The 22125-nt window shown below is 43.7% G+C and overlaps 1 protein-coding gene across 1 annotated transcript in view; it reads right to left on the reverse strand.

Annotated features, from left to right (window-relative positions):
- Window positions 1-22125, reverse strand: part of ADAM12 (ADAM metallopeptidase domain 12) — a 408492-nt gene that overhangs the window by 272037 nt on the left and 114330 nt on the right. Inside the window, exon 3 of the mRNA XM_032607298.1 lies at window positions 8790-8863. Coding sequence (XP_032463189.1) covers window positions 8790-8863 — 74 coding nt within the window. The remainder of the gene's footprint in view (window positions 1-8789; window positions 8864-22125) is intronic.

Below are 22125 nucleotides of genomic sequence, written 5' to 3' on the forward strand. Positions count from 1 at the left end.
TAAACGTGGAGACCCACTTCCACATCAAATGCCCTTTTCAATTCCTTCTAACTTCACAGAGGGTGCTCAAGGCTGCCACGCTCTCAAATTGGCACCCAGAGGGGCACCGTTTTGAAAAGGTTGATCTTAACTGAGTTAGGCTCTTTAAAGTTAAGGCAGGTTGAAGAACAAAAACTCTAAAAATGGTGTTCTGACCTTTTCCAGTGTCTGTATAACTTCAAAGACTGCCGTGAGGAGGGAAGCTCAAGGGAATTTAGTTCTTACCCAGGGAACAAAATTTAGCCCAATTAGAAAGATCTTAAATGTTCAGGCTGAGAGACTGGAACTGAAACCGGAAGGAGTTTGGTCTAGTTACAAGATCGCTGATGTCCGCGTAGCTGGCGTCAATTCCATGAGTCTACAGTCATGCTTAGAGAATTTTCTCCCATCCTTTCCTGACTTCTTCAAGGTGTAGAGGTGACCCCTCTGGTACTGCCCGATTCCCTACAGTGAGGGATGAAGCTTATTAAACTGCAGGAATTAGGCAACCTGAAGAAGTGTGTGACTCCCTGTAGGAAAGAACATTCCCACTGGCCATGCGTCAGCCAAGACCCCAAACTGGAAGGAGCTGGCCAGCTGGTGTTTCCTGCCAATCCCAGCAATGTCCAACAGACCCTCTTGCCATGATGGAAACATTCCTATAGCCAAATGGGATTACAGAGCACTTGAACCATGGCTAGTGTGACCAAGGAACTAAAGTTTTAATCTTTTAAGATTCATTTAAATAGCTTCGTGAGGTCAATGGCTCTCTAATTAAAGCATGAATATAGCTCCTTGAGGAATACAGAATACAGGCCCTATCACTGGGGATGCTGCTTCAATAGAGAGAAGCGGAGCCAGGCATCTGTCTTTGGAATAAGCTCCCCAGGTGGTCCTCAAATGCCCCAGACTTGAAGGACAGTAAGAGTCTGTGCGTGATCCTGGTGGAGGGGCATACCCACTGCATGGAGACAGATCATAAGAAGGACACAGAACTGGGCCTGGGAGCAAGCCCAAAGGCCACAGGCTCACCCCACCTGGCTCCCGCCTGGAAAATGCAGGAAGCAGTGACACTGCCTGAGGCTGCGATGGCCATTCAGATACTCTCGAGGCCATGGCCAATGTCTTGCGATGTTCCACCCACCGCAGGCACATGGTCTCCAGCTCAGAGCCCCAGCCACTGCTGCAAACATCCATGGATCCCAAAGAAATGCCATGTCCACATGAGAACACTCCACAGGTCACCTCCAGAGTGGATTCTGTGAGGCCCAAATGTCCACCTTCCCCCAAGACCCGGAGGACCATGGCCACCACGATCCATACCTTTGTGTCCCCGGCCCCTGCTCAAATGGCAAGTTCTTGGTCCTTTCCTTTCCTAGGGTTCTCTCTTCTGATCAAAGGGCATCACTGTTCTTCCAGCATTTCATGTATAAGAATTATCCCTGACATCTTCCTTTCCATATTACACCATACATTCGACTGCCCATCAATTTCTGTCCATTCTCTGTCCAGAACATTCTCATCTATTCCCTTCTATGAGAGTCAGTGCCCTGCTTACAGGCCTTGCTTCCATGAGGCACCATGGTTCTTAGGAGAAAATACAAGGTCTTATCATGGAGCCCAAGGTCCCACATGGACTGGTTTCCACTCTTCTCTCCCCATCTCCCTCTTGCTCACCAGCACATGGACCTTCATTTCTGAAACACTTCAACACTCCTTCCCCTGCTTTTGGGAACTTTCCATATGCACATCCTTCTCTCTAGAACCATCTACGCTCTGCCCTCCTTTAACTGGCTCACCCCTGTTCATGTAAAGCGTAAATGCTGCTTCATTTCATGGTTCCTTCCTGAACCAGGCTGGGCCTCCTGCTTGTCTTTTTAGCTCTCAGCACCTCTGTCATTCAGTATGGTCCTGTGATGACCTGTTTAGCATTGGGCTCCTTGACTGACCTCCAAGAGGACAAGGACTTTACCTTGTTGATGACTCTATCAGCAGGGCCAACTGTAGTGTCTGGTATGAAATAAATGTTTGTGCTAAAAATAGAGCTGCCATATGATCCTGTAATCCCACTCCTGGGCATATATCCGGACAAAACGATAGTTCAAAACGATACATGCACCCCTATGTTCATAGCAGCACTATTTACAATAGTCAGGACATGGAAACAATCTAAATGTCTATCAACAGATGAATGGATAAAGACGATGTGCTACATATATACAATGGGATACTACTCAGCCATAAAGAAGAATGAAATAATGCCATTTGCAGCAACATGGATACAACTAGAGATTATCATTTAAGTGAAGTAAGTCAGAAAGAGAACAACAGATACCATCTGATATCACTCATATGTGGAATCTAAAATACGACACAAATGAACTTATCTATGAAACCAAAACAGATTCACAGACATAGAGAACAAACTTGTGGTTGCCAAGGGGGAGGAGGTTGAGGGAGGGATTTATTGGGAGCTTGAGTTTAGCAGATGCAAACTATTATATAGAGAATGGATAAACAACAAGGCGCTACTGTATAGCGCAGGGAACTATATTCAATATCCTGTGATAAAACATAATGGAAAAGAATATGAAAAAGAATGCATATATATGTATAACTGAATGACTTTGCTGTGTAATAGAGATTAACACCACACTGTAAATCAACTATACTTGAATAAAATAAATTTAAAAAAATGTTTGTAGGTAAATGACTAAGTAAAAAGAGAAATGGTCTCATTGATCTATTGTTGATTAACATTAGGAATCGTTTGAATTAATAAAGACCCATAAGATTTGTGAATGGCGGAAGGGAAGTTGAGAGATACAAACGTAAGATGAGATAGTAAAGTTCCTATAATACAGTTTTACCTTCAATAGTTTAGTCAATAATTAGAACCACCAGGCAAATTAAAGCTGGAGGCTCTGACAGGCAGGTGAGGCTTCCTCTGCAAGAGTAGAAATGGAAAGAAATGGCACTCTGCCCACAAACAAAGATTTTAAAATTCTAATTCCTGAGGATGTCAAGAGTGTGAAGTTAAGACCATGACAACAACAGGAACCCAAAGGATTAGCACACGAATCCTTTCCAGCTCTTGGCAGAATTAGATGTTCGACCAGCATTAAGACTTACGGGTACAGATTAGTCATACCCGATCTCTATTAATTTAGGACATTTAAAACAGGACACAGTTACAGTGAAGCCAAGGATACAATTGGGTGAAACAACTAATATCACTGGGTCCACAAGAGTACGTCACTGAATCATTCAAACCTGATCATCAGAAAGAACATGAGCTCTAACCTCTTGGCACTGACTGTACACAGACGTTTATTCCATTTCGCAGATGAGGAAACAGAGAAAATATAAGCATCTTGTTGCTGGAAGCAAAGCTGGGTTTCTGAACCTGGCTTCCTGACTCCCGCCGCAGCATTCTCTCCAGAAGCTTTCTCCTTGAATAGGTAGTCTCTCTCACCACCCAGGACAGGCCTTTAACCTCCTGCTGACTCACTCCTGGCCTGATCCAGGCCACCCACGTCCCATCCTTCACTCTTTGCTAAGGGCTCAGAGAGTGCCAACCACAGGCCAGGCCACAAGGAAGGGGATGGAGGGGGAAGTAAAGACCCTGCCCCCTGACCTTGAGGACACCTCCAGCTGGTGGGAGGGGTGATGAAAGTCCAATAGTGGAGGCGAGAACGGTGGCAGGCAGCTTTCAAACGTCATGCTTGAAAGAGTGCAGGGGTCAGGGTTCTGCGTGTGGCCTGACCAGGGTCACGCACAGCAGAATGGTGGCCTCTCCAGTCCAGGACCCACCTCAGGAACCTGTGCACACCCAGGTGGCAGCCACCTTTCAGCAGCCACGTGGCCTCGGGGGCTCACATTGAATTTTCACGTCTCATTCGTAAGAAGTACTAGTCAATTTCCTTCTGCACTTAACAATATTTATTTTTTTGTTAACCCCAGAATAGGACTGTACCTTTATCCCCATTAAATCTCATCTTGTTCGTTTTGGCCCATTGATCCAAACTGCTGAAATCTCCATAATCCAGATTCTGCCATGCAGAGCACAGTTAACCCCCGCCAGCTTTGCGATGCCAAGAAATGTGATCAGCACACCTTTTACGTCTTCATAGCGATGGGCTGACAAAATTGTGGGCCAGGATGAGGTCCTGTATACCATCCTACAGCCACTGACAGCGGTCTCAGTCCAGCTGTCCAACACGATTTGGTTCAACCTGAACAACGGATTACTATCCTCTAGGTAGTTATTCAGCCAACTGCTAATCCACCCAGCCCCACCTCTGCACTGGCTGCATTTCTCTACCCTACATCATGATATTGATACCGTCCAACAAATGCCTTCTCAAATATTTACGCCCATGTCTGACAAATGTAAAATGCTCCTTTCTGCAACTGTTCTGGAGTGAATATTAATTAGAGTGGCCCCCTAAGAGATATCTGGAATTATTCCAGACAGAAGAAAAGGCAATGCCAAAGTTCTTCTAGCTCAGAGATGCCCCAAATATAAATCAAGTGGGCCCGGCAATTGCCTTCAACCAGTGATGGACAGGGCTTGAAAACAGAAAGCTCGGTGGGAATGACCTACCGCCATCAGTTTTAATTATCCTAAACCGGAAAAACGGATGTCTAAGCTGGCCAGCCTGTCCAATAAAGCATTGTGATCAAAGATGCAGTTGCACAGAGAACCTGTTTAAGGAATGGCCTGGGTATCCATGGGGATCCAGGAGAGTTATGGAACTTGGAAAGCTGGTTCCCGCAGTTCCATAGGCAGACAGCAACATCATGAAAAATGATTCTCCAGGGAAGTTTTGAGTTTCTTCAAACATTCAATTATGGCTCTACAGACAGATTTTAAGTGAACAGCATCTGATCTCTGCACAAATTAGAGATGCGAGAAGGCAAATAAAATAGATTCCCTGAAACAACCATGTAATACAAATTCAGCCCTGTTTCACGAAGAATCGGTTTACACACGAAGAGGTCTGGAGTGGGGTTACTTAGGTGACTCTCTTTTTGCATTTGCTTTACATGATGATTTTTATGATTGAAAGCACTGAAGACACCTTTATATTGGTTATGATTTTAAAGCAGGCTTTTAATTAAAATAGATTTCTGGATATAGTCCATGGGTAGAGCTTTTTAGCCCTTGGGAAATTGCTGGGGGCCTTCCTAACATCCACCATTTAAAAAAAATTTTTATTGAAGTATAGTTGCTATACAATCTTGTATTAGTTTCAGGTGTACAGCAAAGTAAGTCAGTTACACATATACCTATATCCTCTCTCTTCAAGATTCTCTCTCTTTTTTTTTTTTTTTTTGCGGTACACGGGCCTCTCATTGTCGTGGCCTCTCCCGTTGCGGAGCACAGGTTCCGGACGCGCAGGCTCAGCCGCCATGGCTCATGGGCCCAGCCGTTCCGCGGCATGTGGGATCTTCCCGGACCGGGGCACGAACCCGTGTCCCCTGCATCAGCAGGAGGACCCTCAACCACTGCGCCACCAGGGAAGCCCCTCATTTCCTTTTTATGAATAGTAAATACTTCAACATTCTTCATTACAACCATTTTCAACTTTTTAGAGCAGCTTTTTTTCCTTCAAAATAAAAAGTTTTCCTAATTTTAACAGCAATATTTTCTTGTTGTAAAACATTAATAAAGAAAGTAAATGTTGTCCAAATCTTTCGAGCATACATGTACATGAGTATAATTTTAAGATGAAAACTGAATGCCATGTAAACTACTATCCAACATGCCGTTCACACCGGTCATATTATCAATGCTATTTCCAATAATAAAAATCTCCACCATCATCTTTAGATGTACTACTGTGTAGTATTATTTCATAGCTGAGTCATAACTTATTTAATCGATCTCCTATTGATGTATTTTAGGTAAAACTTTCTGCAATGAACATCCTTGAACACAGGGCTGATTCCCCCCGTAGACTCTGAAGCAGGGTACCGACCAGGTTACCTTCAGACTGGTCGGGCTCTCTGTTCTGTTGGTTGTTAAATATTTACATTTATCCCGCTTCCTCGTACATTTATCTTTGGGTTCTTATAGCTTCATTTGGATAACTTCTCCAATTGGATCTACTGGGCCAAAGGCTATGCAAATTAAAAATTCTACTTTAATTTTTCATTTTGGATGGGTTGATTACCTTTTGTGCCTGACAAACAACCAGTAGCATACAAGCATTTCATTCTACCTATAAAGTTGTAGAAGTTTTTGGTATTCATCATTTCAAAAGTGAAGTGCTTATGGAACAGACATGTCACCGTCTTCAAAAATTTGTTATACTGAAGTAACTGGTGGAAATGGATTGGAAGTGGATTATTAAAATAGTCATATTACCATGCTCTATTTTTGAAAATGTCATTTTTAACAGAATGAAATTTCCACAATGAGTATAAGTAGGATAATTAAAAGAAAGCTATAAAATGTTATAGGAACACATTAAACCGTCTCCATATACTTGTCTAAAACATGCTTTGCCAGTGAAGTTGGGAAAAGAAATAAACCGAGAAGAGATAGTTTTAAGTTTACAACTTTTGTAATTTTGAGATTATTTTGTGAAAGGCCCAGAACTGGAAGTGAGCAAATTAAGGCACCTTTGAAAATGATCTTTTATACAAACTAGTCACTGCCTAGTAGTCAGCTTGCACCATACTACCCGCCTTAATGGAAGGTAAATCATTTTCAAAGGGAACCATGAATAAGACTATTAACTCACTTTACAGACTCAGAGAACCAGAGGGGCTCGAAGAAATGCATTTCTATACGGAAAAGGACATCATTATAAAGCTAAATGAAGAAGTAGGATATCATATTACACACAGACTACAATATCAACTAGGAAGACCAAAGAAGCAAAGCCTTTTCTACAAGGAAAAAAGAAATCCATACGAACGTTCACCAAAATGCCAACCAACGTTGTGTTTGGTGGTAGGGGTACCTTTTTTGGGGGTGGGGACTCTTGATTTTTTTTCCCTACAGTTTTCAATTTTTTGCATTGGACACATATTCCTTGTAGAGTGAAAACAAATAACTTAAGGTTTTTATTAAGTCAATTTCCATTCTTCTACCTGCAGCCCTAATATCACATAAAGGTCCAGGATCAGTCTCACTCGTGCCATTTACCACATTCCTCCAACAGGCTAACAATAAGAACGGTCGCAATAAAGACACTTCCCAAATCCAGCTGCCAATCCTAAAACCCCATCGAGGAAATGCGTCACCACCAGAAGCCTGATTTTCTTTTGCTCTTTCAAGGAATACCAAGTTTCGTCCACTGAGATATTTTCAAAACCACATACAAACAGCAGTGTACGAAAATGTAAATGTCCTATGATATTCTTACATGAAAAAAAAAGCATGAAAATACATACTTTGCTAAGAGAGACATATCAAAAGCAATATTCAGGTTTCCGTTCAGCCCCCGATTATCCAAGATGTATTCCTGAACCTCTAGTTTAAAATCACCAAGTCACAAGAAAAGCTAAAAGCACATTATTTACTGCTCATAAAAGCTTTTAATCCATCTAATGGGGAGGGAGAAACATGCAAGAAATGCAGAGCAGGCTGCAGACCCCCAAGAAGCAGGCCATGCTATTTTGCATACGCTCATTTAAAATATATATTTAATATATATTCATATGCATTTTAAAACCTATTTTTTAATAATTGCTGTTGGCCATGGTGTCAGATACTGAAGGTGAGAACTGGCCATTCATGATCCCGTTCATCTGATTTGCTCAGGACCCTCAAACCAAAGTAAGTATAAGTAAGAGATCTGACTCGTTTACACAGAGATGCTGAGTCAGATTTTTGTGACTCAGTATCTCTGGCAGAACTCATTTCAGTGAAACTGTCTTATCTACACTGTCATTTCAGCAAAAAATCAGCATTTCACTGATGGGTGAGAAACAGGGACCAGTAATTCTGGAAGACAGAAACTCCAGTTTTGAATCAAGCATGACTTGGGAACTTATATCTTTAAATACAGATTGCTTATTAGGAGAGCTCGATTCTTTGCTGGTACTAATCAATTAGAATAGTAGGGGTCCTTTAGATCTGAGGAACCCATGGGGAGAGCCACAGTATAAAGGATGACAAGAATATGAGTAATTTTTACTTGTGCCTTGAACCAGGCACAGTTTTCTCCGGGGAAGGCATACAAAATATGTAATAACATCCATGTGCTACAGGAAACACTATATAATACCATTTTCTGAAAATATATATAATTTTTCAGAAAAAAAGGGCCAAATTTTTAAGTAAAAAGATAAAATAAATACTTCATACCATTGGAGACAAGGTCTGAAAGATAAAATAAACTCTTGGTATTTCCCAAGGAATAAAGAGCTTCTACCCATTTGAAACTGTTTCTCCTTAAACAACCCAGGAACTGCCAAAAGTCAACTAATTATGGAACACTGTTATTGGAACAGAACAGAGGATGCTTAAATTCTATCCTTGAAACATCAGGCTCTGAAAACTAAAGAAACATCAGAACTATGAGAAAAACCTGCTGAGCTAGAAAGTTCTCTTTTAGAGTGATAAAATACAATTCTTTATTTTTCCATTGGATCATTTTTTGAAGTTAATTCCAGACTCACATCCAAATTCAGATTATGAATCTACACATTTAGTTCTGTGTCTCTAAATGCCAACATCAATTACACAGCACTCTCCAGTCCCCACGTCGTAACTTTCTCCTATGGTGTCATAAACGGGAATTAACTCGACTTACTTGTTTCTTTCCAGATTTACAATCAGTTCTTTGCTTTCCAGTTGTATTCGAAAATTCAAGACCCCTGGATGGTTCTGAAAGAGAAATAAGAGAAGTCAGTTGAAGATCATTTCCCTTCGATGTGCCAGTATCTCAATATGCTCTGTAGGCATAGTCAATGGAGGGAGAGAAAAATACATTTTCCTCCCGGGACCATTCTGAGATCCTGAGTAGAGGAGATCAAAACAAGCAGGACGAGAGTCTGGAAAACGCATCGCCCTCCCAGATGGTACTGACACACCTGCATACCTGGCCTCTGCACTCCTTTCCTTGGGCCACATGTACCCTTGGGATCCTTCTTGACTCAACTTCCATCTCCCATAATCGACTCCTTCCTTGGTTTCCCTGTTTCTAGAGAAGGCACTTTCATTTCCCCAGCTGCTCATGTCAGAAATTTGAAGTCCTTCTCCCTCAACAACTCCATCTGATCCATGAAGAGGTCCTATTGAGTCGCCCTCCAGAACACAGCCCCTGTTGTCCGGGTCTGACATCTCTCCACCTTGCTCTGGATCCAGCCACAATCATCTCTCATGGGGATGCTGCAAAACCCTTCTACCCTGGTCCCTCCACATCGACCTGTGCTTTCCTCCCATTCATCCCCCAATGGCAATGGGAGGATATTTTCAAAAACTGAACCTCATCCACCTACCCCTGGTCATGGCAAGCCTGCACTGATGTTCCATTGCACTGATGATAATATGCCAACTCTTTTTAAAAAAATATTTATTGAAGTATAGTTGAAGCATAATATCCTATGTTACAGGTGTACAGCACAGTGAACCACGATGTTTAAAGGTTACGCCCCATTTATGGCTACACTCCCTATGTTGTACAATATATCCTCATAGCTTATTTTATACCTGATAGTTTGTACCTCTTAATCCCCTACCCCTATGTTGTCCCTCCCCACCTCCCCCTCCCCACTGGTAACCACTAGTTCGTTCTCTGTATCTGAGTCTGCTCTCTTTTTTGTTATATTCACTATTTTGTTGTATTTTTTAGGTTCCACGAATAAGTGATATCATACAGTATTTGTCTTTCTCTGTCTGACTTATTTCACTTGGCATTATGCCCTTCAAATCCAACCCTGTTGCTGCAAATAACAAAATTTTCGTTCTTTTTTATGGCTGAGTAGTATTCCATTGTGTGTATATACACACACACACACACCCATACGTACATATGTGCGTGTGTGTATATATATATGTATATATATACAGACACATATACACACATATATATACATATCTCACATCTTCTTTTGCCATTCATCTATTGATAGACACTTAGGTTGCTTCCATATCTTGGCTTTGTAAATAATGCTGCTATGCTATGCTATGAACACTGGGGTGCATCTCTCTTTTTGAATTCATGTTTTTGTTTTTTCCGGATATATAACAAGGAATGGGATTGCTGGATCACAGGGTAGTTCTATTTTTAGCATTTTTTGAGAAAACGCCATACTGTTCTCCGCAGTGAACATGCCAACTCTTCAATGTGGGCTGTAGCTCCTGTATGGCCTGACCTTCATGCCCCTCCACACCCACCTGCGTTGCTCTCCTCGCTCACCCAGCTTTAAGCCACACTGACCTCACCCGCTCCTCAAACACACCAAGCTCCTTCATAGCTCCGAGTCTTCGCACAGGCTGTTCCCTCTGCCTGGAATGCTTTCTCCCAACTCTGCTACTCGGTATCAGCTTAAACGTCAATGATGCAAAGAAGCCTTACCTCACTCCCCAGTCTAATGACATCCACCTCTCCCCAGCTAGTATTTCTCCCAGTCTCCTGCCCTTTTCCTCCTTGTAAGGAAGAACTCCCTTCCTGTTCATTAAAATTCAGTATGTTGACTTGTGGGTCCACTTGTTTATTATACCCACGAAGGTGCCAGACAAATAACAGAAGCTCAATTAATATTTGGTGAAGGAGAGAATCAATCAATGAATAGGGCAAACAACTCTCCCAACCTCTTCTCCCTCTTGTTAGGCAGACGCCATCTTCCTCCTCTCCTCTGGGCCCCAGGAAACCCTAGTCTGTGTGTGCCCAGCTGTCCGTGGGGGGCAGGAACCTATATTCTTTGTTCTGCCCCAGAAATCCCAACAAGGTTCTTGCCCTGCCCTGGGAATGCAGCCATGTGGCAGTGTCCCTAAACCCACACCCCTACCGCAGCTTCTCTCCCACTTAACGGGGTGGTGGAACACGCCACACTCTCTCTTGCTGAGCCCAAGTCAATGCTTCAGAGTCCTTACCCCAGTCAAAATTGACATGCCATCCTAAAGTTATTCTATGAAGCTCTTCGTTTGCTTCCCCTTTCCCTGGGCATCCTCAGTAATTCTGGGGGGTGGACAGTCAATTCCAACTCCCCCCAACGCCGCCACCAGCTAGCATGTTCAAGTGGAGGTTTCACATGTCCATGGGGCATTTCTCTCCAAAAGAACTTAAAATTTTTAATGTTTATTTAAAAAAAATGGAACGCTGTGTTTTCATTCTGATGATGTGGAAAGAGAGTTCAGCCAGCGTGACCACGCCCGCCCTGACCCAGCTCACCATGGCTGCCGTGCTCAGGTCGGGGCCGGGCAGGGCAGCCTGACTATCTAGGCTGATGTGAGAAGGGTAGAGGAGGGTTTAATTCACAAATGATGCAGCCAAGCTAAGCGAGGGCCAAATGCCATCGCAGCCCAGTGCGGAAATAAAGGCGCCTTAGCAGCTTATAAAGAGCACAGTGGAGGAGAGACAGGTCAGGATGAAACTGGCAGCACAAACTCCAGATCACCTGCACCTCCCGGGTAGCCTTGCCCTGGTGCTGCAAGTGGCGTTGTCAGTCTTGTGCAAACATCATCATCCACATTAAATCAGTGCTGCTGACTTCAGCGTGTTGGTTTTGTTTGCCTTTGCTTTGTAAGATTGTTTGGTCTTATGCTTGAATAAGAGATAGAAGAGTATGTTTATACGTAGTTCTCTAACATTCCATATTTGAAAGACACTATTAGAACTCCAGAGCTCAAGGGACTTTTTTCACAACACAGCATTTCAGCTCTACTATGAATTAACAAACCACACGCTACTATGTTCTAAGAGAAAATGGACTGCAAGTTCCAACAGCCAATCTTAAAATAATGAGTTAAGAGGAAACAAAATTGAAACAAAACCTGCAACAACATGAGTTGTTGGGTCACATGAGTTTTGGGAAAATGTCACAAGTTGCATTAACTAATGCCATATAACTGGGACAGAGTCACAGAGCGCGAAAGACTACTCACTTTATTTTTAGGTAGGCCATTGGAACGGCTCTCTGTAGTTTCCTATGTCTAATACATATGGCTATTGAAATTTAAATTAATTAAAATAAAATAAAGATTAAAAATCAGTTCATCAGTCTCACTGGACACATTTCAAAGCTCTAAAGCGGCACATAGTTAGCAGTTACCTCTGCTAGGCAGCCCAGATGTGGAACATTTCCATCTTCACAGCAAATTCACAGAAATTTCCATCTTCATTGGACATGCCTGAGTCAGTAATAAAGACCTAAAACTTGCATCATCCAATAGCTGCCCAAGAACTAGACTATTTTTAATATTGGTGCCTTCAGGGGATAGAATTAAGTACAAACCCAAGATGGATTTTTTTTAATGTCCTTTAAGAGAGCTCTTCTCAATTTTAATTGATGGGTGATATTATTATTATTATTTTTTTTTTTTGCGGTACATGGGCCTCTCACTGCTGTGGCCTCTCCCGTTGCGGAGCACAGGCTCCGGACGCGCAGGCTCAGCGGCCATGGCTCACGGGCCCAGCCGCTCCGCGGCATGTGGGATCTTCCCGGACCGGGGCTCGAACCCGCGTCCCCTGCATCGTCAGGCGGACTCTCAACCACTGCGCCACCAGGGAAGCCCTGGGGTGATATTATTTTTTAAGTGGTTACTTAAGCTTGAGAGTTAAACTGTTGTATTTCCATATATATAAGATGCTTAAGTATATTTTCTGAGTTTAAACATATCTTGTTTTTTATGGATTCATTCTAGCAAATGACTATACAAACATCAGTGATCTAGCGAAAACCACAATTTTACTTGCTATATTTTGATACTGTCTGGTGTTTGTAACAAGTGTACAGGTTTCTGAGTGTTTGCTGAACTTTTAAATTCAATATCACTATTCCTAAACACACATCACTTCTTTTGATTTTAATATAGCATACAAGAGTGTTTCTCAGCCTTGGATTTGCTTTCGAGTCCGTCACAAGGACGTTTACCTAAATTTACCTATATTTTCTGACACTTGAATTTAATTACAAACACATATAAGAATGTTCTCTCCAGGGTCTGCATTTTTTTTTTTTTTGCGGTACACAGGCCTCTCACTGTTGTGGCCTCTCCCGTTGCAGAGCACAGGCTCCGGACGCGCAGGGTCAGCAGCCATGGCTCACGGGCCCAACCGCTCCGCGGCATGCGGGATCTTCCCGGACCGGGGCACGAACCCGTGTCCCCTGCATCAGCAGGCGGACTCTCAACCACTGCGCCACCAGGGAAGCCCCCAGGGTCTGCAATTTGTACTCATTAATTATATCTTAGAAAAACAAGATTATTAATTATGCTTACAATAAAATATTAGAACAAAAATACATCTCAATGTTCTGTCAAGATGTGTCCAAAGAGCATATGTATGAATATGTCTGTTTATTTGTATGTATTTTATGTATATGTGTGAAAAGTTACTTTAATTACAAATTGTGTTAGCCTAAGATATGGACACACACATCACTATTTAGTTTTGTTTTTTTCTTACACATCACTATTTTAAAGATAAATCCTGGCAATTATATTTGTGAATAAAAATAAAATATTTGCAGCACGCTTTTTCCCCCATGAAAAGTTCAGTTAAGCTTGAACGTGAACATTGGTACTAATTCTACATAAAGTCCCTACGGGAGCTGTTAGAACGTTCTAATGTTAACCTATTCAAATGAATACATTTTCCCCCAGGGTGGTAGAAAGAGCTTTACCTGTATATTTTACTTGAGATCTGAATGGTATAGGAGAAACCAATGGAGAAGGAGAACAGAGAGCTATTTTAACTCAAAACCACTCATTGCATTAGATTTCTTAGTTTAAAAGCATGTATTAATTCCATTTTCTTTTGATTTTTAGACATTGGAGATGACAAACTAGCGTTGGCTAAATACAGCCTTCCTTTTTAAAAATGAGACATTGATTGCCCTAATGAAACCGTGTCCTTTACTGAATGCTTAAAGAACTGCATTTGCTGAATAAGTCAATTAAATGCTTATCAGTAGGCTAGAAATGTTTTGACGGTCATTATAATTCTATTTTTCTAATTGGCAAAAGTATATCCAAAAGAGTATATAAAATGTATAAGTACAATTTAAAAAAACAACAATAAAATAATCATCAGGGTACCTACCACCCAGCTGAAAAGTCAAAATATTACCAGAATCTTAGAAACCCCCCGTATTCATTTGCAATAAGAAAATATCTCAGACTGGGTAGCTTAACTCTCAGAAATTTATTTCCTCACAGTTCTGGAAGTTAGAAGTCCATGATCAGGGCAGGTTTAGTTTCTTCCGAGGCCTCACTCCTTGTAAGTTCCTCGTGGAAATGAGTTTGGGCAGGCTCCCCCAAATGGTTTGCCCAGGCAGGTCTGCAAAGTAAGGCTCTGGCCAGAGACCGCTGTCCATCACTCGGACCCTCGGCTGCTCTGTGCTCTTTCTGAAGTTTCCCACAATGTACTTGCCCAGCACATCCCACTTAACTGGAAATATAAACACATTTTTAAAAAGTGATCTTTTGATTAGCTACAGTTTTTTCTTTTCTTCTCAGTATTATCCATTGGGCTGCCTTTATTTATTCTTTCTTTCTTTCTTTCTTGTTAATAACATTTTTAGTCACAATAACCTCTTAAGTGATATCCTATCACAATGTAAATTATTTTCTCTGCTATCTGTTACTTACGAGCAATATTATAACAACAATAAAGGAATCTTAAAAGTGATCTTATTTCACATTTTACTCCAAAATGTTGGGCTGTCATTCTTTAATCTGTGTAAATGGGAGCTCACCCAAAGTTGAATTTAAATTATTTCACCCATGATGGGTGTAAAATATCCCAAGTCAATAAATGTAACTTTTCAGGGATGCTTATGATTTTTTTTTTTTCCTCTGATGGATGGAATGATACACAATATCGTCTCTCTGGTGTTTCTATGTCCTTAAAGGATAGCCATTTTCAATGACTTAGAAAAATCTGAACCTGACCATGAAGTTGAAATAAGGTGGCAGTGAGCCTGCAGAAGGAAGGGGACTGCATTAAAAAATCAGATGCGGGGTGAATAGCCAAGTCCACTCCCATCACCGCTTCTAGGTTATCCTTTCAAAGACAATGGTCAGTTCTGAGCCAAAGTCATCAGTCTCAACCACCGATACTAGAAACTCAGAGGGACCTAATTTTTCAAGCAGAACAAAAATATTAAATAAAATATTGCATTCAAGGGACTCCGAAATAACTGGATCCCTCTCCAGCACTAAATAAATGCTTCAGGCTGCTGCCCTGGCACTCATGGGGCACGAGAGAGTCATCTATTGCTATGAATATTTAGAGGCAATCTTGATTACCACTTTAATATCAGTGCAGCAGTTCCACAGCCGGGAAGATATGGGCCCTGCGGAACTGAGAGAGGACAAAATTGAATTAGCTGGAGAATAACACAGTAAGGAACGAGGGCACGGCAGCACCATAATGGGCGTCTCTGGCCTGAGGCCTTTTAGTTGTTATGTAAATGACAATAATGTCTATTCATGAGTCATTGATATTTTTCTCTGATGGGAAATTTACATCAGCAAGCCACTTGTTAAAATGTGCAGACTGGCGCACATTATCTTAAGGTAAAAAGTGCTTTTGAAAGATGTGGAATGTAGTTTGAAGTCGTTCGTGTGTTACAGTGTTAGGTTCTCTTTCGCACGGATTCTTCTTACTGTATTTCTCTGCGTGATGCGTTTACCGGTTTTAGGCCAATTCTCCCTTCCCACCAAAAAAAGGCACGACCTCCCCACCTTTGTCATGCGTGATGCTCTGAATTCAAGCTCTTTATGCCGTTGCTACCGGTGGGATTACTAATGCTTCGATTTGCAACTAACATTGTAGATTTTCATTTTTGATTACTGTAGCTATAGCCAGATCATCTTAAAGCCTCATTCATTCACTGAAATACTGCCATTCTGCCACACACATCTGTACGCCATAGGATTACAGTTCCCCGTGCTGTGTCCATCTGAGGACAACGGCAGGTTCTGAGCAGACAACGGTCATCTGTCCCCTCCCAGAGCTCACTGTTGGGTTGTAAGAGGAGACCAATAACATGACTTAAAAGAAAGCAATCTAGAAGCACGACAGTGCAGGGTTCTCAAACTTAACCCATCTAAATTTCAACTCTTACGTTACCGCCCCTCCCCAATCCAACGCAAAGGGGAACTCGGGGGAAATTCACAGCAGCTCCCCCAGAACTCCCCAGCTTAGTTAACAATGCACCTTCTTAAACCCCTTCAGCAATGACCCACTGTTCTTAGAATAACTGTTGTCGTCACACCACCAACAGTCTGGCCTCTCTCGCCCCTAAGCTCCCGGCACACCGCCGAACTGGTCAGACTGCAGCTGGCTTCCGGGCCTCTCCGCCAGCTGAGCCTCTGCTGGAAGGCCCTCCTGGGCTCTCGAGGCGCCTCACCTCCCGGTCTCAGCCTGGACGTCACCCCCCCCGCAGGGAAGCCCCCCATCCCAGTGGGCTCTTTGCCCCACACACCACTTCTCTCTCTTTCTAGCCATCTCATTTGTGATCTTGTATTGGTGTGTTTATTTTACTTGTTAATTGTCTAGCTCCCCTTTTCAGAAACAGAAACTTTGTAGGAAGAGGGAATTTTTCTGCTTTGTTCCACATCCTATTCCCAACACCCAGAATGGGGCCACCTAGAAACATCTGTGTGTCATCTGTGATGACAGAAGACAGGCGCGGCGGTAGCAGGAGATGGCGGAAGGGATACTGATTCAGGGGGCAGCGGAGGCATAAGTGCCACCTCAGGAGGTATGAAGGGCTGTCTGGACTCTCCTCCCGGGTCCCTGCTGACCCAAGCACAAGGCCGAAGTCCATCCATCTGAGCCCCGCCTCACTCTCAGAGGCTGACGGCCCACAGATGCAAGCAGCTGCACAGAGGATCCCTTGGTAGTGAGCGAGGAACTGGGCCATCGAAGGTGCCTTGGGTTCTGTTCCTCTGTGGAGAGGAAGAGGGGCTTGCTGGGAGCTGGACCACCTATACTTGGGGCGGCCGAGAAGGCCAGTGAGTGCGAGCTCCCAGCCTGGCTCCTGGCCCCTCCGAGGATGCCCGCTCGTCCCGCTTGGTTTCTTTGGACCTCAGTGATGGAGAGCCCAGACCAGAGCAGAGGGGCAGAGAGCGTGCTGTAAGAGGACGAGGGGGTGAATCAGCGGAAATCAAGGTCAGACACAAGGTGGTGGTTCTGGGGGCTGCAGAGCTAGAAATCAGAGACATGCTGGGAAGGGGGTGAGCAAATCAGAGTAGGAGGGGCTTGAGGACGTCCTATTCTGCCACTTAATGGTTCTTAACTGCCCTGGGCTTGGGGGCTGAACGCTGGACACCGTGTGGTGACGTGGTGACCTAGGAGCTGAAACGTGTGGTGAGACTGTGCTGCTGAAATGGGCCCCTGACATCAGATCCCAGCAGGCTGTGCACTGGTCCTCAGACCTCTGACGCCCTCCCATCCGCTCTGCCTTCAGACATCTCGATTAGCAGGAAGGAGAGACAAAGTCGAGCTCCACCTGGCCGCCTGCTCAGGGCTCAGGAACCTCAGGACGCCCAGGGCAGGAGGCCAGTGGCTAGGAAGGACTTCCCCATCGGCCATTCTCCCCATCACTCAGAAGACCGTCCACAGCCCTAGTGCCACGGGCCCATCATCCCGCCCACACGAGGTACCGGCCCCTCCTGCATGTTCAGTATCAGTGAGGCGGCACCACCGACAACAGGGCTTGTGATGAGCAACGCTGTCACGAGAAGACGGCCTGAGCCGAGTGCCAGGGCCAAGGGTCACTTCAGCATCTTCAAGCTACCTCCTCCAACAGCTACGGAGAAGGTCACTGAGCCCCTGTGTGATGGCTAGGGACATCTTAAGTTGGATATTTAGGAAGCAGATAGGTAACAATCCCTCCTCCTTTGAATGCAAAGGAACAATAATCTCACCTAAGAAAGACCTATTTCATTGCATCTCGGAAACTGTTGTTCCATGTAGGAGGCTGAACCTGGGAAGGGGTCAGGCCAGAGATGTGTCCACAGACAGGCTGGATGCTGCCACTCGGACTGAGGGACTACTGGTTGGTCATTTCACTCTGCTGGGCCTCGGCTTCCTCACCAGGAGACCGGGGATAACAATACTATCGGTGTGGTTGGCAGAATAACGGGCCCCCAGAGGTGTCCTAATCCTGGGAACCTGTGAATATGTTACCTTACCTGGAAAAAGGGACCTTGCATATGCGATAAAGGGGGACAGGGAGATATTATCCTCGTTTATTCAGATGGGCCCAGTGTACTCACGAGGATCCTTAAAAGCAGAGAACGTTTCATTGCTGGGGTTGGAGAGATGCCACAGGAGAAGAACTTGACCACTTTGCTCGCTTTGAAGATGGAGCAAGGGAGCCATACGCCAAGGAAGCAGTGGCCTTGAGAAGCTGGGAACGACCCTTAACCTTCAGCTGGCGAGAACACAGAGAACGTGGCCCGACAACCTCCAAGTTCTGCCAACATCTGGAATGAGCAGGGAACGGACCCTCCCCTGATGCTGCCATCATAAAGGGCAGCTCTGGGAACACTTTGATTTTAACCTGGTGAGATGTGAAGCAGGAAACCCAACCAGGCTGCCCGCCTTGTGACCTTCAGAACTGAGAGATCACAAATGGGTATTGTTTCAAGCCACCTAAGTTGCGGCGGTTTGTTAGAGCAGCGATAGAAAACTGAACCATCAGGAAAGCTGCTGTGAGATTCAAATGGTAAAATGTCTGTTTGGAAACCATGCTGCATGATAAAATGGAAATGCATTTTTATCACGTAAGTCCAGTCACAAACGAAGCTGCTACTTCCCAGCATGACAGTGACAAAACACCATTTCACTTAATATTTATTGCTATTTACCCGAATTGCAACCCTTTTATGCTTTCTGTATTTTGATCTAAATGGGCATAATATATTAAGTTTTTTAAAATGCTAACAAGTTTTCAAAAAGAAATATAATACATTCATTAATTGGGGGCCTGTTTATAAGGCAGGCACCAGGCCAGTTCCTGGGGAGATGGCTCAAAGCAACTTATCTCCTCCCTCGTGTTAGCAGTAGGAGGCCCTTTGTCCTGTCACTTTAGCAGCAATATTTTAACTTAACCTTTACACTCCATGCTTCACTAGCCTCTGACCCAAGCACACCTTTCACATCTTTGGATCACACAATGCCTTACCTAACCAATTGGTTATTTTCTTAAAGAAGCAGAGATGAAGCATAAGTAATTAACGGATGACTAGATCTTTTCCCCAGCTTCCCCTTCAGTCATCTCATGGGCAAACTGCATGAACAGGACAGCATCTAAAGAAAGACCACAAGGAGTCAGCAAGTCTGCACACAGTGAAGGATGACAAAGACTCTGACCTCCTCGCTAAACGATTAACTGCGCCTAGCTTCCCCTTTTACCCTTAAAAGACTTTCATGGCCAAGCAGAATCTTTTGAGTTGGTTCTTGGACACGAGTCCGCATTCTCGCCAGGTTGCCGGCCTCCTGAATAAAGCAGACTTTCCTTTTCCAACCAACACTTGCCTCTTGAGTATTGGCTTTCGAGCAGCAAGCAACCAAACCTGGTTTGGTAGCCCTTGTTTAGTACGGAAAGAAGATATTATACCTATATGACCAGTGTTACGGAAGGCGACAGAAGGTTCTGAAAGGCCCACACGGACACAACACAAGATACACGCATACACTTCATCTTGACGTGAAATATTCTAAAGATAAGACTTTCTAAGATTTGCTTACTGATATGATCAGGGATATTAATAATATTAGAAAACAGAACCGAGCATTACTTTTTGGAATGACTTGCCTAGTCTTACAAGACACAGCTGTAAAATAACATGCACTGTGTTTATTAACTAGAAAGTTTGGTTTCCAATTGAAAATTCATTTATCTAACTAATTTTATGTCTGGCAACTTTCATATACCATTTTATTTTTTCCTACAACAACATTTCGAAACTGTCAGTCAGAGGAAGTTAATAGCTTAAGTTGCTAGTTAGCTTGCATGCAAGCTGTCTTCCAGAGAGAGTATCCCATTCATATGTTGACTAAGGGCCATTTATAAAGCGTCACTGAAATCTCTTTCAAATAAACATTAGTGGAATATAATAAACTCTTTAAAAAGTAATCCTGTTATCCATCACGGAGGCACTGCCAAATCGTTCTGTCCTAACTGAAGCCTGGTGCAAACAAGTTTTTCTGCTGCAAACAGAATTACAGCTAATTGCTAACTTTTTATAAAACATATCCTAATTGCCCCGTGAAAACTCATGCTAAAAGCCTCACAGAAAGCTATGAGATTTCACAACTTCAGACAAAAATTGCAGTATGACTGTCCCCAGCTTTTCCCATCGCTTGCCCTGTCACGCTATTTCTTGGGGCATTTGGGCCTCAGAAGCAGGAGGGAGAGAGAGCAGGAAGGAGAAAGGTTGCTGGCAGGCGCTGGAGGAGGCCTCCAGGGGCAGAGTTAGGAGACGGAGCCAGAGGATGGTGCTGTGGACATAGATGCGTGCAGCCTTGCGACAGAGGACACAAGAAGGACAGTGGAGGACTCAAGTGGCCACTCACTCCACTGGGTTCAAAGGACCTTGCACTCCTTGAAGATACAGTTTTCCATCTTCATCCTAGCTCGGTTCTGGGATAGGGAGGTCCTCGATCAGTGTACTTTGCTGAATGAAAACTTGAGTTCAACTTTCTTTTCTGTTAAAATACTAGTAAAGTCAACCAATCATAAATCCAGTAACTCTTATAGGCAACTTTGTCTTCTACGTAGAGGACCCTCAAGTCCAAATCTCCAGCTCCAACCCCTATCTTGTGATGGGAACGCCCACAAGTCAGGTCGAACAGATCCCTTACCAGCGACTCAAAGGCTACTGGGTTTAAAACTCACTCCCCACGTTTCCCATCGTCTCCACAACTTCCTGAAGCACACTTCTCGTCCCGGACCCCTTCTTTTCCCTGTTGTCGTCATCATCATTATCCTTTTGTGCCACATTCGTACCGTCCTGCGACTCTCATCTTTCTCCCCATCTCATGCTGAATTAGTGGTCAAGCCCTGTGGACCCTGTTTCTGGATATCTCTGGAATTCTTTCTGTTCCTGCTGCGTGGTCCTCACCGCAGCTCTCCTGACCACTCTTGCATCAACCAGTCCTAGACATGGTTCCCTGAGCTCTTTTACGAATGCAGGGCTCAAATCCTACGTCTCCCCTTCATCTTGGTCTGAAGCAGAGGTTCCTCAGCTTTTCATCCTCTTCAGTCTGTCCACCCTCCCTCCCTCCCCACTCAATGCTCAAGGGCAGAGCTGACAAACATTTCCTATAAAGAGCCAGGTACTAAATATTTTAAGTTTTGCGGGCCATTTGGTCTTTGCCAGGACTGCTCAACTCTGTCCTTGCAGGCAAATACAGCCACAGACAATACCTAAATGAATGAGCGTGCTATGTGCCACTAAAACCTTATTCATGGACACCAACGTATGAATTTCATGTAATTTTATATATCATGAAATACTCATCATCTTTTGATTTTTTTCCCCAGCCACTTAAAAATGTAAAAAACATTCTCGAACCCGAGCTAGCATCCAAATCACCTGGAGGGCTTGTTGAAATGCAGATTGTAGGGTCCATCACAGAGTTTCTTATTCAGTAGATCTGAGACAGGGCCTGGGCATTTGGACTTCTAATAAGTACCCAGGCGATGCTGCTGCTGTTGGCCCGGGGATCAGATTTTCCGAATCGCTGCGCTAGATCAAGTTTCACAGGGTGACAGTTCACAAGCTCCACTCAGCCTGCAGCTAATGTTGGTTTGGCCCCAAAGTGCATGCCACCCAATTTGTCAATCTGATTTAATTGCTAACCTCTAAGAGTCAGGAGAATTCCCAGACAAACCTGGATGTGTTGCTTCTCAGAGGAAAAAAAAAGTATCAGAAAAATGGCAACCCTGGGCTTGCACTTCGCG

The sequence above is a fragment of the Phocoena sinus genome, chromosome 16 (assembly GCF_008692025.1).
Source record: "Phocoena sinus isolate mPhoSin1 chromosome 16, mPhoSin1.pri, whole genome shotgun sequence".
NCBI lineage: Eukaryota > Metazoa > Chordata > Mammalia > Artiodactyla > Phocoenidae > Phocoena > Phocoena sinus.